Below are 16,047 nucleotides of genomic sequence, written 5' to 3'. Positions count from 1 at the left end.
TAATTAATGTATTTTTGTCTTCACGGTCCTTATGAGAGCGATATGTAGGGCGGTGAAGAATATCTCAAGATTCTTCGCTTAATGTGGCTTCATCAAACTTTGTAAGTGGGTTTTCATGGGATAATTGGCATCTATCTTAAAGCATCTAACAAACGAAGTTTTTCAACACTTTTGTAACTCTCTCTTATGTGTCAGACCAAGCTGTGAACATTTGTGCCACCCTGCTTTGTATACATAGAGTACTTATTGCTTGTTAGTCCTAATCTGGTATGTATACCACACACTTTAGCAATACTCTAATATGGGACACACAAATGACATATAAGCAATCTCCTTTACAGACTTACTGCATTATCGTAGTATTCTGCTAATGAACTGGCCTCCCACCTGCTTCACACATAACTGAGTCTAAGTGATCATTCCATTTCATACTCCTTCAAACTGTTACTGCCAGGTTTTTGTACAAGTCAGCTGATACTAATTGTGACTCACTGGTGTTGTAGTGGGGCACTACTTTTCAGCAGTTTTGAAGTTTATGCTTTTACATTTCTGTACATTTAAAGCAAGGTGCCTTTATTTGCACCTTATAGAAAACTCTTAATCCATGAAAAAATTTTGTGTCGCACCTAACAAGGAATCCACAATTGAGTCATATTTTTTTTATTTATTTATTTTGGAATACTCCATTTCATTGTAGTTTTGTTAAGAATCATTGGTCTGGAACAAGTCAAATGTTTTTTCAGAAGTCAAGAAATATTGCATCCACCGGACTCCCTCAATCCATGGTTTTTGGGATGTCATGACAAATGTGCAACTTGGGATTTACATGATAGGTATTTTTGGAACCCATGATGGTTGGCATGAAGAAGGTTATTCTGTTGAAGATAAGTCCTTACGTAAATACTTTAGCAGTAAAGGAGAGAACTCACTAAAGAGAGAAGTGTTGAGTCACTCCCCAAACTCTTGCTCTGTTATCCAGATCACCTTATAACCACCTAGCACTTGCACTCATCAATTATTTGCATCACTTTCTGTTTACCTAACACCATCCCTACTCCAATTGACTCTTGCTCCATGCTTTTCAGTGAGTGGTCTCCTTTCCTACAAAAAGATAACTCACCTCTGAGATCAGAATATGTTCTAGAATTCTACAAGGGATGGATGGCAATGAGTTGGGATGGAAATTTTGTGGATCATTTCTGTCACCCTTTTTGTGGTGTGGCCTGAGCTAACTTCCAATTATTAGGCACAGTTTTTTGTTCAAAGAACCTACAATATATTGTTGTTAAAATGGGAGCTAAATCGATTGTAAATTCTGTAGACACTAACAAGGATTCCATTGGGTCCTGGGGCTTTGTTTTTATTTCAGTGATTTTTAGGTGTTTCTTAACACCACTGACAGTAATGTCTACATCATGCATTTTTGCAATGGCGCAAGAAGCAAATTGGGCAGTACCTCTGTATTTTTCTTAGTAAATTAACATATGGAAAAGGAATCCAGCATTTATGCTTTTGCTTTACTACCATCAATTTTAGTTCTTGTGTCATCCATGAGTGTATGGATGCTAACTTTGGTGCTACTGATAGCTCTTATATATGACTTTCTGAGATCTAACAAAAAGATTCTGCTACAGTAGTAACTGCTGGCTTCAAGCATTGCCCCCCTGACGGCCAAAGTAATTTCATTCAGCATCTCTTTCTTACACCTATTATGTAACAGGTGCTGTTTCTTTAGGTTGACTGTATTTGAAGGAGGGTACACCCTTCATGAAATGTTCTACTACATATTTATCTAATCAATACATGCTCAACTATTCTTTTAATCTTGAACCAAGGTTCTTCTACATGCTCATGGCCAGAGTTAAACATTTTGGATTCCGTAATGCCATTCTCCAATACAGCGTGTGGCAAACTTAGAGTGACAACAAAAATTGAAATAGCTTCGTTAGTCACATTACTTGGAAAATAAAATTAAAGCTCTCAGTGCAATAGATGATGATGAACCATGCTGTTGATTGTATATAGATCTATCAAGAACCTTTGATGCTATCTGTCATCAGTTAATTATTGAGAGATATTGTTAACATGTCTAGGAAATGGCATGAACTGTTTCAAGTTCTGACTGCGAGAAAGGTATCGGAAAGTACAGGTGTGCTATAAAGATGAAATATGTGGCCCATCATTCACAAAATGAATCTATCAGACACCCCAAGAATTTTTTTGGGTCCATTGCTGTCCTTAATTTCTGTGTATGTTTTCTCTGCCCAGATGGTATCAATCAGTTTATTAAGAAATTAAGTAAAGATTGTTACAGGAATAGTCCATGTAAAAAACAGAAAAAATATAAAAACTGCGTGAAGGCAACAGTTTGGTGTGGGGGGGAATGAGCTACAGCCTTGCAAGGAAGGACAAAATTAATGTAATAGTACAGTTTGGTTTCTGTACAAATATATTGTCCTTATTTCTTAAAAAAGAAAGTTGGGAACATCAATTCATATTCATCTAAAATGGTAAAAAAAAAAAAAAATCATAGAAATCCTAATCTAAAAGTAGTTGTGACCTCAAAAAAATCAGCTAAAGACAGCAGGAGCACGGGATCAGAATGTGATTTCATTAGGCTCCTTCTCACCACAGGCAGGTGGACTTCTGGGTAGCACACAATGTTATGGAGGAGAGGGCTAGAATTGAGAGGTAAATCAGAGGAAGGTTGTGGAGAAGATGTGAGAGTGCAAGATGAGTGAAGTTAGGGTTTTGGGGCAAGTGTGGAGTTTAGTGTGGGGAAGAGGTTAGCAGAAATTGAGGCAAAGATGATTAAGGGATCAAAGGATATAATATGATTGTTTCATGCCCATGTGTAGCTTACTGACATTTGTGGTAATTTAAAAAAGAAAGACTAATTCTTCAAACTGTAGAAGATCTTGTAATGTTTGCTAACATTTGAGACATCCAAATTGCAACCTATAATGCACCATGCACTAGCCATTACAAAAGCTATTGTTTCTTTTAGGTTGCAACAATGCTTTTCGTTACCTGACTTTGTATTAGTGACAATATTAGTTAGATTCAGTATTGTAACATCTGCATCTTCAAAGCAAAGTTTATTGATGATACAAAGATAATTCTATGTAGCCACTGCAAACTCTGTTCACATTGTGCTAGGGTTGTAAGAGTCTTACAAAAAAAACCTCTTCCCTTGGCAACAGCTCTAGCAGCAACCTCATCGACTTTCACACTCTCTAGCCTCTTCCTCAAATTTGAGCATAGCAGACTCACTACAAAGTAAAACTTGTGGTATTCATACCACTGCTTCACATCAACCTGAACTTTACACATCAACCCCCCAGCAGTGTGGGATCCGTACCAGATAGGGTTGATAGAAGAGAGAGAGAAGATCCAACGGAGAGCAGCGCGCTTCGTTACAGGATCATTTAGTAATCGCAAAAGCGTTACGGAGATGTTAGATGAACTCCAGTGGAAGACTCTGCAGGAGTGTGCTCCCTGCCGCCGTTGGATAAGCAGCTGCAGCAGCAAGTCGTATACTCCTAGCTCACTCAATTGTTACATAGTTTAATTCTTCATTTCTTTGCGTGTTTTTGGTACTTGCATTGTTTAACTCATAAATTTCGGTTTGAGAATTGTAGCATCGCGTTTTAGTACCTGAATAGTGTAAAATCGCGTAGTCTCCTTCCGCCGCCGAGCAGTGTGTCAGCAGTGTGCAAGTAGCAGCATTACTGCATTTACTAGGCAATCTTGTGTTTTAATAACCGTTTAAATTTTGTGTCGATTTGTTTGCGCTCTCTGTAGATTAGTTCAGACGTTCTTTGCACAACAGTTTTTAGCATGGATAGGGACTGTAACTGCTGTGTTCAGATGCAGGCTGAGTTGGCATCCCTTCGCGCCCAGCTTCAGGCAGTGTTGGCTTCGGTCACACAGCTTGAGGCTGTTGCCAATGGGCATCACTGTGGGGGTCCGGATGGGGGTTTGTCGGGGACAGCCAGCTCGTCCCACGCATCCCCCGATCAGACTACGACTGTGGTTGCCTGGGATACTGCCCGCATTGAGGCAGATCCCTCACCTGTGGTAGAGTGGGAGATCGTCTCTAGGTGTGGCAAGGGGCGAAAGACATTCCGGAGGGCTGAACGGAAGGCCTCTCCAGTTTGTCTGACGAACCGGTTTCAGGCTCTGCCTCAGGCTGATACTGATCTTCGGCCTGACATGGCTGCTTGTCCTGTTCCAGAGGTTGCCCCTCAGTCTGCAAGATCCGGGCGGTCGCAGAGGGTGGGCTTACTGGTAGTTGGGAGCTCCAACGTCAGGCGCGTAATGGGGCCCCTTAGGGATATGGCAGCAAGAGAGGGGAAGAAAACCAATGTGCACTCCATGTGCATACCGGGGGGAGTCATTCCAGATGTGGAAAGGGTCCTTCCGGATGCCATGAAGGGTACAGGGTGCACCCATCTGCAGGTGGTCGCTCATGTCAGCACCAATGATGTGTGTCGCTATGGATCGGAGGAAATCCTCTCTGGTTTCCGGCGGCTATCTGATTTGGTGAAGACTGCCAGTCTCGCTAGCGGGATGAAAGCAGAGCTCACCATCTGCAGCATCGTCGACAGGACAGGCTGTGGACCTTTGGTACAGAGCCGAGTGGAGGGTCTGAATCAGAGGCTGAGACGGTTCTGCGACCGTGTGGGCTGCAGATTCCTCGACTTGCACCATAGGGTGGTGGGGTTTCGGGTTCCGATGGATAGGTCAGGAGTCCACTACACGCAACAAGCGGCTACATGGGTAGCAGGGGTTGTGTGGTGTGGGCTGGGCGGTTTTTTAGGTTAGATGGCTTTGGGAAAGTACAGAAAGGGCAACAGCTTCAACGGGTGCGGGGCAAAGTCAGGACATGCGGGGACCAAGCAGCAATCGGTATTGTAATTGTAAACTGTCGAAGCTGCGTTGGTAAAGTATCGGAACTTCAAACACTGATAGAAAGCACCGAAGCTGAAATCGTTATAGGTACAGAAAGCTGGCTGAAGCCAGAGATAAATTCTGCCGAAATTTTTACAAAGGTACAGACGGTGTTTAGAAAGGATAGATTGCATGCAACCGGTGGTGAAGTGTTCATCGCTGTTAGTAGTCATTTATCCTGTAGTGAAGTAGAAGTGGATAGTTCCTGTGAATTATTATGGGTGGAGGTTGCACTCAACAACCGAGCTAGGTTAATAATTGGCTCCTTTTACCGACCTCCTGACTCAGTAGCATTAGTAGCAGAACAACTGAGAGAAAATTTGGAATACATTTCACATAAATTTTCTCAGCATGTTATAGTCTTAGGTGGAGATTTCAATTTACCAGATATAGACTGGGACACTCAGATGTATACTTCCCGAGGAGATCACAAATCTAAAATTAGAGAGATTAGAGTGCGCACGGAGGCTTTCAGACAGTCGTTCTTCCCACGAACCATACGCAACTGGAACAGGAAAGGGAGGTAATGACAGTGGCACGTAAAGTGCCCTCCGCCACACACCGTTGGGTGGCTTGCGGAGTATAAATGTAGATGTAGATGTAGAGACGCTCAGTAGCTCGGTACGGGCTTTTGTTGAAGTTTCGAGAACATACCTTCTCCGAGGAGTCAAGCAGTATATTGCTCCCTCCTACGTATATCTCACGAAGAGACCATGAGGATAAAATCAGAGAGATTAGAGCCCACACAGAGGCATACCGCCAATCCTTCTTTCCACAAACAATACGAAACTGGAATAGAAGGGAGAACCGATAGAGGTACTCAAGGTACCCTCCGCCACACACCGTCAGGTGGCTTGCGGAGAATGGATGTAGATGTAGATGTAGATGTAGATGTAGAACCTGAACTCTGAACACAGTGCACTGGGCAACAATGCTGAAAGGTGAAACTTCCTGGCAGATTAAAACTGTGTGCCGGACCGAGACTCGAACTCGGGACCTTTGCCTTTCGTGGGCAAGTGCTCTACCAACTGAGCTACCTGAGCACGACTCACGCCCCGTCCTCACAGCTTTACTTCCGCCAGTACCTCATCTCCTACCTTCCAAACTTTACAGAAGCTCTCCTGCGAACCTTGCAGAACTAGCGCTCCTGAAAGAAAGGATATTGCGGAGACATAGCTTAGCCACAGACTGGGGGATGTTTCCAGAATGAGATTTTCACTCTGCAGCGAAGTGTGCGCCGATATGAAACTTCCCCCGTCCTCACGGGGGCGTGAGTCGTGCTCGGGTAGCTCAGTTGGTAGAGCACTTGCCCGCGAAAGGCAAAGGTCCCGAGTTGAGTCTCGGTCCGGCACACAGTTTTAATCTGCCAGAAAGTTTCATATCAGCGCACACTCCGCTGCAGAGTGAAAATCTCATTCTGGAAATGCTGAAAGGTGGTTCTTGAGCTTATGGAAGTAAGTTCCACAAATCTCGTCAGTCCAAAAATTTTGTGACTGGATTAATAAAAAATAGAGAAAAGTTAAGATAGTGGTTTAAGCACTTCAGGAGTTCTACGTAGTCTCCCCCCAAATGAGTACCATGCACAGAATGTTCATATGGCTGTGTGAAACCATTAGAAAAATTATCCTGCGGAATATTATTCATTTCACACATGACATTGCTTTGAGAGTCAGTTATGTTGTAAAGTGTTGATCCTTCATATGAGTTTCTGCATTTTGTCATAGGCTCATATTGATAACACAGTCGTGTCACCTGTGTTGATTTTTTTTCCAAAAAATAATTGTCTGCATTTTGCATTTCAATCAAGTCCCCATGTCATATTTTTTGTTTGGGGGTGAAGGTGCAGGCCAAACTTAGCACAAATTTCTCTCATCTTCAAATCATCTGGAAGAATGTCTTAAACACCTGATTTAAAGATGTTCTTCATTGTAATTTGTGACATGACAACATTGATACACTATTGCCATACATCCACTATTAAACACTGCCTGCTCACAACTGGTTGGCCGAATGCCTGTCTTTTGTTTACACTTGTTATCACCATAATTTCTACACTGATATTGGTTGGACCCAGGAATAAAATTGTTTACTAAACTTTTTGTATAGATGGTGTTTATAAGAATGAGATTAAAAATAAAAGTTTATTATTAATTTTACTACTGAAATTGAAATTTTACTGAAAGAAATTTGTAATTATTGTTTCAGCACCAAGCCACAACAGTGACAGCATTAATCAAGTGAAAGACACTTGATGTAGTTAAGTCTATTATTTGCAATTAAACATGTCATAGTTCTAGGCAGTCTGTAAGTTCAATTACTTGCAATGTCTTTCCAGCATTGTGCAACAGTACTGGTAGTCTATTTCTTTTTTTGGCAGTCCTGGAAGATACTTCCAGAATTCTGTTTGGTGGCCCACATTTGTGTGGGAGGAATGGTGTTGTCAGACAGCTCCCTACCTATTCTGATATTGTACACCAGTAAATGTTCTGAAATAAAGTTTATAATGCTCAGACTCAGTAATTTACAGTGATGATGAATGGTTAAATATATTTTATAAATAATGTATTTCCAGCAAACATATATTTTATGTAAAAGCAATTCTGAACCATTGCTCCAGCTTTAAGATCAGATGGTAAAATGTTCTTCCAGCAAGTCTCTGAAGCTACAGGGGTTGTTTCACAAGATGGCAACAGTCTTTTCCTTTATTTTATGCAGAAAATGGTGGCCTTCTTTACTTTCAAGACCAGTGCCCACAGAGTCAATGCTCCCTAGGTGTTGTGAGCTGAATTGGCATGTAATTCTGTAGGGAGTCTCCAAAACAGCATCAGCAATTTTGCATATAAAGGCAGGTCAGGTGGAGCTGGTGCCGCATCCTCCTTCGCCAGTTTGTGGTGAAGAGCCCCAGCTGGCTGCAATGGATTTGCCCACTTGCAGCGTTGAGCCTTTGCGTTTGTCAAACTTCAGCCACTTCTGTTTCACAAAGGATCCACCCTCATGTGTCTTTCACCACTCACTGCACCCATGAAGAAATGCTCTCATTGGTCGTCTTTCAACCTACTTATTTACATTAATATTTTAGACCACAGGTGGCAACCGGTGGCCCGTGGGCCAGATCCAGCCTGAAATTGATTTCAATCAGGCCTGTGAGTGATATCCGTGGGAGAGGGCAAGGCACTCATACTGTGCTCCACCAAGGATGCATCTTCTGGTATTCCTGCCAATACTCGGCTAGGCTCAGCACAGGTTTGCAGCTCATGCTGCAGACTAGTGAAAGTCTTGCTTAAAGACTCAAACAGAACACAGCCTGGTGACACATCTAAGGCCATGGTGCTTAACAAACTAGTTCTCTGTTGTCAGTTCATGCGTGAAGTTCTGTGCTAGTTATTTCTTAATTTTGTGCGAGTGTCTCTGTGTGTCAAGTTTATTCACAAAATGGTTGGTGTTAAGAAGAGGAAAGTAAATGCTGAATGTCATCAGTTCCAGGAAAAATCAACTGAGGATTACTTCTTCACATGTACAGCAATAATAAACCTGTTTGCTTGTTGTGTAGTGAATCACTATCTGTTGTAAAAGAATATAACATGAAAAGGCAATTTTCTTTGAAACACACTGCTCAACAACAGCTAACAGGATGACTGCGGAAAGACCAAATTAAGTTATTAATTTCCAATTTGGACAAATGGGGACACAGTGTGACAGTTTGGTTAAAGCTATTTTTATAGTGAGCAGAAACATTGACAAGCCATTAAAGCATTTTTCTGAAGGCGAATTTGTGGAGGAGTGCCTTTGGATGTTGCAGATGTACCACGTCCTGATAAAAAAAAAAAGTTTGAACAAATAAGTTTGTCATGATGAACAGTAGTTTGTTGAACTGGGTTGATGGCTGGTGACATTAAAAAAAGTCTGCATGATCGTGCTGCCACATTCAAAGCATTTTCCATTGCTTTGGACGAGAGCACTCATTTGTCAGACACAGCTCAATTAACAATTTTTGTTCGTGGTGTAGATGTGGACTTCAAAATAACAGAAGAATTACTAGCATTATAGTCATCAAAAGGAGCCACTGCTGGTGAAGATGTTTTTCATGAAGTTGGTGTGAGCAGTTTTGGCCTTTCTGTGCAGTGTAAACAACATATGATTTGTGCATACAATTAGAAATGATACAAATTTCACATAAATGTCAGGAGGCCCTCACAGTTGCAATACTATTGTCAGTATGTCAATATAATGACCATCTGAGGGTGAATGTTATCTTATTGTTAATACTATAAATATCGAGCAACTGTACTGATGTCATCCAAAATATTCTCAGTATTACCGACATGTGTTGTGTGTGAGGACAATTATTATCAGTTTGACAAATTGCCATTCTGTTCACATGTTTACAGTTCTTTCTTACATAAACATTAGCTGCTAGTCTTGACTGTTATGGACATATTAGAACACTACAGCTGTTGAAATTGTGGGTAATTTATAATGAATTAGTGGCAATCGGTTATTTTTATAGGAATTTATTACTCCATGATGACATTTCAAGTAGCCTGGCATCCCATCTTCATATAATTTCATTTATTTACATGTCATGAGCATAATTTCTTTACTAACAGAGTTGCAGAATTTTCCAATGGAAGTTTTAAACCAGTCATTGCAAAAAGTCATAGAAAAAGATGCATTGTTTACGACACACAAATAAATGAAAATGTGACCAATGGATGAACGTAAAGTTACATTCAACAGTGTTATTTTCGTATCATAATTTGTTGGTGTGGCTTGTTGGGAAAGAGGTGTCATTCATATCAGTCCGTTACCCCTTAAATACTAATGTCACAGGCCCATTAGTTTTGATTTTGTGTTAGGAGCACTGCTGCCATGTTATGTGGCCTGCGAGCTGAAATGTGTGTGTGAATCCAGCCCGTAGGTCACCAAAGTTTGCCCATGCCCATTTTAGACCCTTGCGTGATTCAGAATAGCACAAAATTTATTCTAAATGTTATTTGTCTAAAATAAAAATAAAATATTAGTTAGTAATAAATGCAACAGTGTAATAGTCTATACAATAACATAAAAGATTCCTGTTTGGTACAATATCTGAGAAGCAAATTCAATGGCCATCTTTGTACCCTGCAACAGTACTGCACCATATTTGACAATGAGGAAAAACACTTGTCAAAGTAGAGTAGAATAGTTCTTCTGGAAATGAGCTTAACCAAAGATAATAATGTAGAGCATAATTTACAGAACTTCAATAAAGTCATGACACTATAAACTATCTATGCTCAAGCCCAGGGGGCAAGGAGAGCTGCAGGTTGCCCCTGCATCTCAGGGAAAGGAAAAAAAAAAGAATATAGTGTAGGCAGGTGTTTTTCTTTTAAGCAAATGATTTTTTTTTATTTAAAAGATGGTATTATGTAGGTTTCCAACAGGATTGGAACCGGAACTTTGTTATGGCTATTACAAGTCACCATTCATCTTCCAAAATATTAAAAGTGCTCCATACCCCAAGGTCTAACCTCCCCCCCCCCCCCCCCCCTTGCCCCCTCACAAACCTTTGTATGGACACCCATGCTATGAATGCATCAACTTCACACTCACCCTCTATGTCTTTGTTTCAAGTGTAAAAGACTTGAAGGCATCCATATTTGTACCCTGCAACAGTACTGCACCATATTTGACAACGGGGAAAAACACTTGTCAAAGCAGAGTAGAATAGTTCTTCTGGAAATGAGCTTAACCAAAGATTGAGGATTTTGTTAACACTATACATGGATATTCATGATTATGAAATACAAGTAAGGTTAAACATTGATAGAAAAATGCATGTGATAGCTTTGTGTCACAAAAATGCACTACACCAACAAAACTTTTATTCATTGTGTTGCACAATTACATCAACAGAATCCTTCAGTTATAAAGATTTACAACAGTTTGAACACTTTGGTAGCTACAGCTTTTACAGTACTGATGATTCTTTTTTTGTGCAAGCCTTTCATTCCAATCTTTATAAGCACTTCATAATTTCATATTTTTTACTCCAGCTGAGCAGGTGATTGCTAAAACATATTGTTCCATTGTTGATTGATTCTACCAAGCAGCAACAAATAAGCAAGTGATAATGCACATAAATTTCTTTGGTCTTAAAGGAGTATCTCTGTCTACTGTGATACTGATCTCAGGTTTTGTAAGCTTTATAGGTTCTTGTAAATAACTACCACAAAGTGAATTAATATTTTCCCTAAGATTTTAGAAAAAAAATAAAATATTATGAAATCAAAGGAAACAACAAAGTCATGCTTTTGCATCAGTTACAGTAACAAAAAAACTTTTTTTTTCAGGATAATGGCTCTCAAAGGACTTCATGTTGTTGAGCTGGCTGGTCTTGCTCCAGCGCCATTCTGTGGTATGATTCTGGCTGAATTTGGAGCTACAGTTGTCAGAATAGATAAGGTATTATTGCTAACATTCTTTATCCATTATTCCATACCTCAGTTTATAATGACTCAATAAATATTTATTAATGCAGGTCAGTGATGGAAATGTATTTGATTGCATAGCAAATGGAAAGAAGTCAGTAGCAATTGACATAACTCATCCTAAAGGAGCAGCAATTTTCAGACACTTATGCAAAACTGCAGATGTTCTGGTAGAACCATATAGAAAAGGTATGTACTGTATACATTAAGTAGCATTAAAAAATCATCCATGATATAATTTTTCACCTGTTCGTATCAACAGAATCAGTGATTGTTATATTTATAAATACAAAGTATTATATTGCCCATTTACTTATCCATGCTGTGAACAGCACAAGCGCAAACAGAGTGAGGTGAAGCAGTGGTTAATGCACTGGACTTGCATTCTAGAGGATGATGGTCCAGATCTGCATCTGGCCATCAAGATTTGAGTTTTCTGTGATTTTACTACATTGCTCCAGGTAAATTCCAGGGTGGTTCCTTTGAAAGGGCACAGATGATTTCCTTCATCATCACCGAAACATCCCAAGCTTGTGCCCCATTTTTAATGATGGACCTTGGTGTTGATGAAGCATTAAATCCTTATCTTCTTTTTATAAAAGCCCAATGTCTAAGGTGATCAGATTTTCCTATAAAACTCATAAAAGTTTTGTCATATTCAGTGAACACTTTCACAAAAATATGAAAAAGGGAAATACTTATGAATAGTTGATTGATGTGTGGTGCCGACACACACTCAACAGCCAGGGACTTAACTACCTTATGAGCTAACACTCCATTTCTTGAGTAAGAACACATACTCACACTTACAATTGTGTGATCAAGGATTTACTGTAATTATTTAAGTGCCGAACAAACACACACCGATGACACCACTTAGCTTTGGATTTCTTGTTTGAACTGGTTGAAATAAGTGTGAAAAATAATGCTATCTGTAGTTTTATCATAGGTGTACAGTCATTTTTTAATTCTACAGGAAAAAACATATACATATGGCCACTGTCAACTATTAAATTTTCGTTGGTTCCGCCCATGTATAATGGGCAGCCATAAAGCTTAATCAACACCTAAAAAATAGTTATTTAATTATTTTTTGTTTGTTTGTAGGTACATGTCTACAGTCATGGTACACAATGAAATCACCAAAACAAAAAACTGTAGCATGCCAATATAGTAGCCAAAACAAAATGGCACAACCCACCTCTGTTTTGTCAATGGTCTGTGCTATTATATTTTGGCTCCTCCAGAGGCCTGCTGTGGTGCTTTGGTGTGGGGATTTCAATGTGTACCAGAACTGCTGACATGTACGTGCAAACAGACAAAAAATTAATAATGTAACTTTTTTTTTTCAAGGCGATAACTTTGAATTAATGACTATCCCTCTTACTTGCTGGGCAGGAAATACTGTGTTTATTTTGTACATGCATCATATCTTATTGTATTAGCTATGTCATCTTTACACAGTTTTAAACAAAATATTGTAATACTTCTCCTCCGGGCACTGTGGACAAGAGGGGGCCCTTAAGCCATAACTGGTATAACTCTGTCTGCTTGTCTCTCTCTCTCTCTCTCTCTCTCTCTCTCTCTCTCTCTGTGTGTGTGTGTGTGTGTGTGTGTGTTTGTGTGTGTGTGTGTGTGTGTGTGTGTGTGTGTATTCTTTGTTTGTTTCATGCATCATTTGCATGATAAACCTTAATGATGTGGAATGAGTCATTTTACATACATACCGTAACTTAAGTTTTAAATATGGCTACATTTTGAACATTTATAAAATTATTGTTCTTGTTTAAAAAAAAAAAAAAACTTTAGATGTGAGTTAATAATTCCTAACAACCACCTTTTACATGTTACAGTAATAGAAATTATTTTGCAGAATAGAAGGAATTTTCTAAGAGAAACTTCTTTAGTGTGTTTCGAAATTTTGCTTTATCTGTTAGACATTTTATATCTCTGGATAAATTATCAAAGATTTATGTTGCAGCACAAAGGGTCTATTTTATGCTAGAAACAATCTTAATGTGGAGTAATGAATATCATTTTTCTTCTGGTATTGTAGTTATGTACATCATTGTTTCTTTTGAACTGCAGTGGATGATTTACAACAAACTTTGTGAGGGAATAAATATGGTGTGAAGCACTTGTCAGACTGACCAACTCCTGAAACAATGTCTACCTTACGATCATGGGTGTGCACCACATATTACTCTTACAGCACATTTTTGAGCAATGAAGACTTTAAGAAAGAAAGACGAGTTGCCCCAGAACATAATTCCAGATGTCACTATTGACTGAAAATATACGAAATATGTCTACTTACTGATTTGTCTCTTCCCAAGATTTGCAATGATTCTAATTGCAAATGTGGCTGAACTAAGTTGTTTTAGGAGTTCCAAAATGTGCTTTTTCCTTTTTAAATTCTCACCAACATGAACATATTAGAATTTTGAAGTTTTCACCCTATTTATTATTTCCTCACCATTTGTTGCACTTATCATTGGTGTGGTACCCCTAAATGTGCAGAACTGAATATCTTGTGTCCATTTGAAATTGAGGGTGAGATCATTCACAGAAAACCAGTCAGTGATACTTTTAAGAACATTGTTTACTAACCGTTTCTTCTGTTTCTGCATGTATCCTTGGACTGATTACAATACTAGTGTCATCTGCAAGAAGGACTAATTCTACTTGTATATTAAGCAGAAGATCATTTACATGTATGAGGAACAATAGTGGGCCTAAGATTGAGCCTTGGAGAACCCCATATGTGATTTCCTTCCAATCAGAATATTGTCCATGGTCTGCATTGGTTGAAATACGAAGTACAACTTTGACAATGGGCATTCGGTGTGATCTGTTGCATGAATTTTTAAGCATTTGACTGCATTTCCTCACAGCATGTGTGCATTAATTTATTAGGACTCTGTTACTTTAAGTTTTTTTTACTGAGAATACAACAATTTTGTCTAGTTCATGTGTCCACGAAAGTCTCTGTTAATAGTGCAGTGCAGTTTATCATTAAAAAGAGAATTATCTTGTATACGTACAAACTAGGTAGAGTTGATAATTTAAATTCTTTACACTTATATTCACAGGATTGTTGAAGTTTTAGTTGCTCTATGCATCTGATGGTTTTCTTTAAAAGTTTTAAAATGCTCATAATACATTAATCTGCTATTCCTCCCCAACTGGTATACAGTACAATGCGCATGGAAAGATAAGCCTGTAGTAAAATTTAAATAATGTTTCTGTATCCATTACAGAGGACATTTTCTTTTAAAAATATGTTTATACTTCATTTGGAGTGGATCATGGTGTTATAACCTTTAATCACTAATAAATTGCGTGGATATACAAAAGTAGAAACACTAGCGGGTTACATGTTACTAACTCCGTATCTGTCATTCGACTGCCGTGCCGTGACATGCGGCCGGCACCGTTCATAGCCAGGTGGCGCTCCCGCGCTCAGCCGAGCTGCGGAGCGCCTCTATCGCCGTATTCGCGTACTAACGTAGCAGCACTTTTGAATGTCGTGGCACTGTCACAACACTTTTCCCCCCTTGAAAAAAAAACACTCACTTCCTTGGAGACACGGACAGTGCGGAGACATCCATGGCCTCTTGGGAGGCCCCGAGAAGATCCCACGGAGAAACACGAGAGTATGGTCGAAAATGTCCAGGATGGAAGCTTGCGCGTGGAACGTGCCTCCTGGACGAGATGATGGGTGAAAACTCCGGAGCAGCATCCATAGGTGTCGTGGACCTGGGGGTGTGCTCCAGCGAGATGGGTCCCGGAGAAGGCGGCGTTGCGACTGGGGCCGGTTCCGGCGTACTCGGAAGCGGTAGCAACGGCGGCGGCAGCAACACGCCCGGAAGATCGGCAGCAGCGACAGGACTGGCTTCTCGGGCTGGTGGAGACGAAAGAAGGGACGGTGGTACCGGCGTGGCCACCACTCGTGGGCGCATCTGGTCGTAATGGCGAACAACCATGCCGTCGTCCGTACGTATTTCACAAAGCCGGCGGCCGCGAAGAGCCTGGACCACCCCTGGAATCCATTTAGGGCGAGATCCATACCCCCGTGCCCACACGTCGGCGCCCACCGGGTATTTTCTCGCACTAGGGGACACAGTACAAGGCCTGACAGGGTGAAGCAGGTGCAGTAGAGTGCGCGGTTGGCGGCCATGCAAGAGTTCAGCAGGGCTGCGATCACCCAGAGGCGTGAAGCGATAAGAACTCAGAAATTGCAACAGAGCGTCATCTGTGGAAAAATCACTAAGGAATTTTTTCATTTGGCTTTTGAAAGTGTGGACAAGGCGCTCGACCTCCCCATTCGATTGCGGATGGCAGGGCGGTGCTGTAACATGATGAATCCCTTGTCCAGTACAAAAATCACGGAAGGCCTGCGAAGAGAACTGAGGGCCATTGTCCGTGACAATCGTGGATGGAAGACCTTCTAGCGCAAAGATTTTGGACAAAGCCAGCGTCGTCGCCGCAGTGGTGGGCGACGGACATCGAACAACAAACGGAAACTTCGAGAAGGCGTCAATCAACAGTAGCCAATAAGTGCCGAGGAAGGGGCCGGCAAAGTCAGCGTGCACCCGTTCCCACGGCTGCGCCGGATCAGGCC

At 40.6% G+C, this 16,047-nt stretch overlaps 1 protein-coding gene across 7 annotated transcripts in view; it reads left to right on the top strand.

Annotated features, from left to right (window-relative positions):
- Positions 1–16,047, top strand: part of LOC126457084 (alpha-methylacyl-CoA racemase) — a 165,506-nt gene that overhangs the window by 71,251 nt on the left and 78,208 nt on the right. For all 7 annotated transcript variants that reach the window (XM_050093102.1, XM_050093100.1, XM_050093101.1 and 4 more), the window contains exons 2-3: positions 11,286–11,397; positions 11,474–11,612. In XM_050093102.1, the coding sequence (XP_049949059.1) occupies positions 11,290–11,397; positions 11,474–11,612 (247 nt within the window). In that variant the 5' untranslated portion in view covers positions 11,286–11,289. The remainder of the gene's footprint in view (positions 1–11,285; positions 11,398–11,473; positions 11,613–16,047) is intronic.

This window comes from Schistocerca serialis, chromosome 2 (assembly GCF_023864345.2).
Source record: "Schistocerca serialis cubense isolate TAMUIC-IGC-003099 chromosome 2, iqSchSeri2.2, whole genome shotgun sequence".
In the NCBI taxonomy this organism is placed as follows: domain Eukaryota; kingdom Metazoa; phylum Arthropoda; class Insecta; order Orthoptera; family Acrididae; genus Schistocerca; species Schistocerca serialis.
Note: the sequence above shows the minus strand (reverse complement) of the source record. Positions and strands in the feature narration are given on the sequence as shown.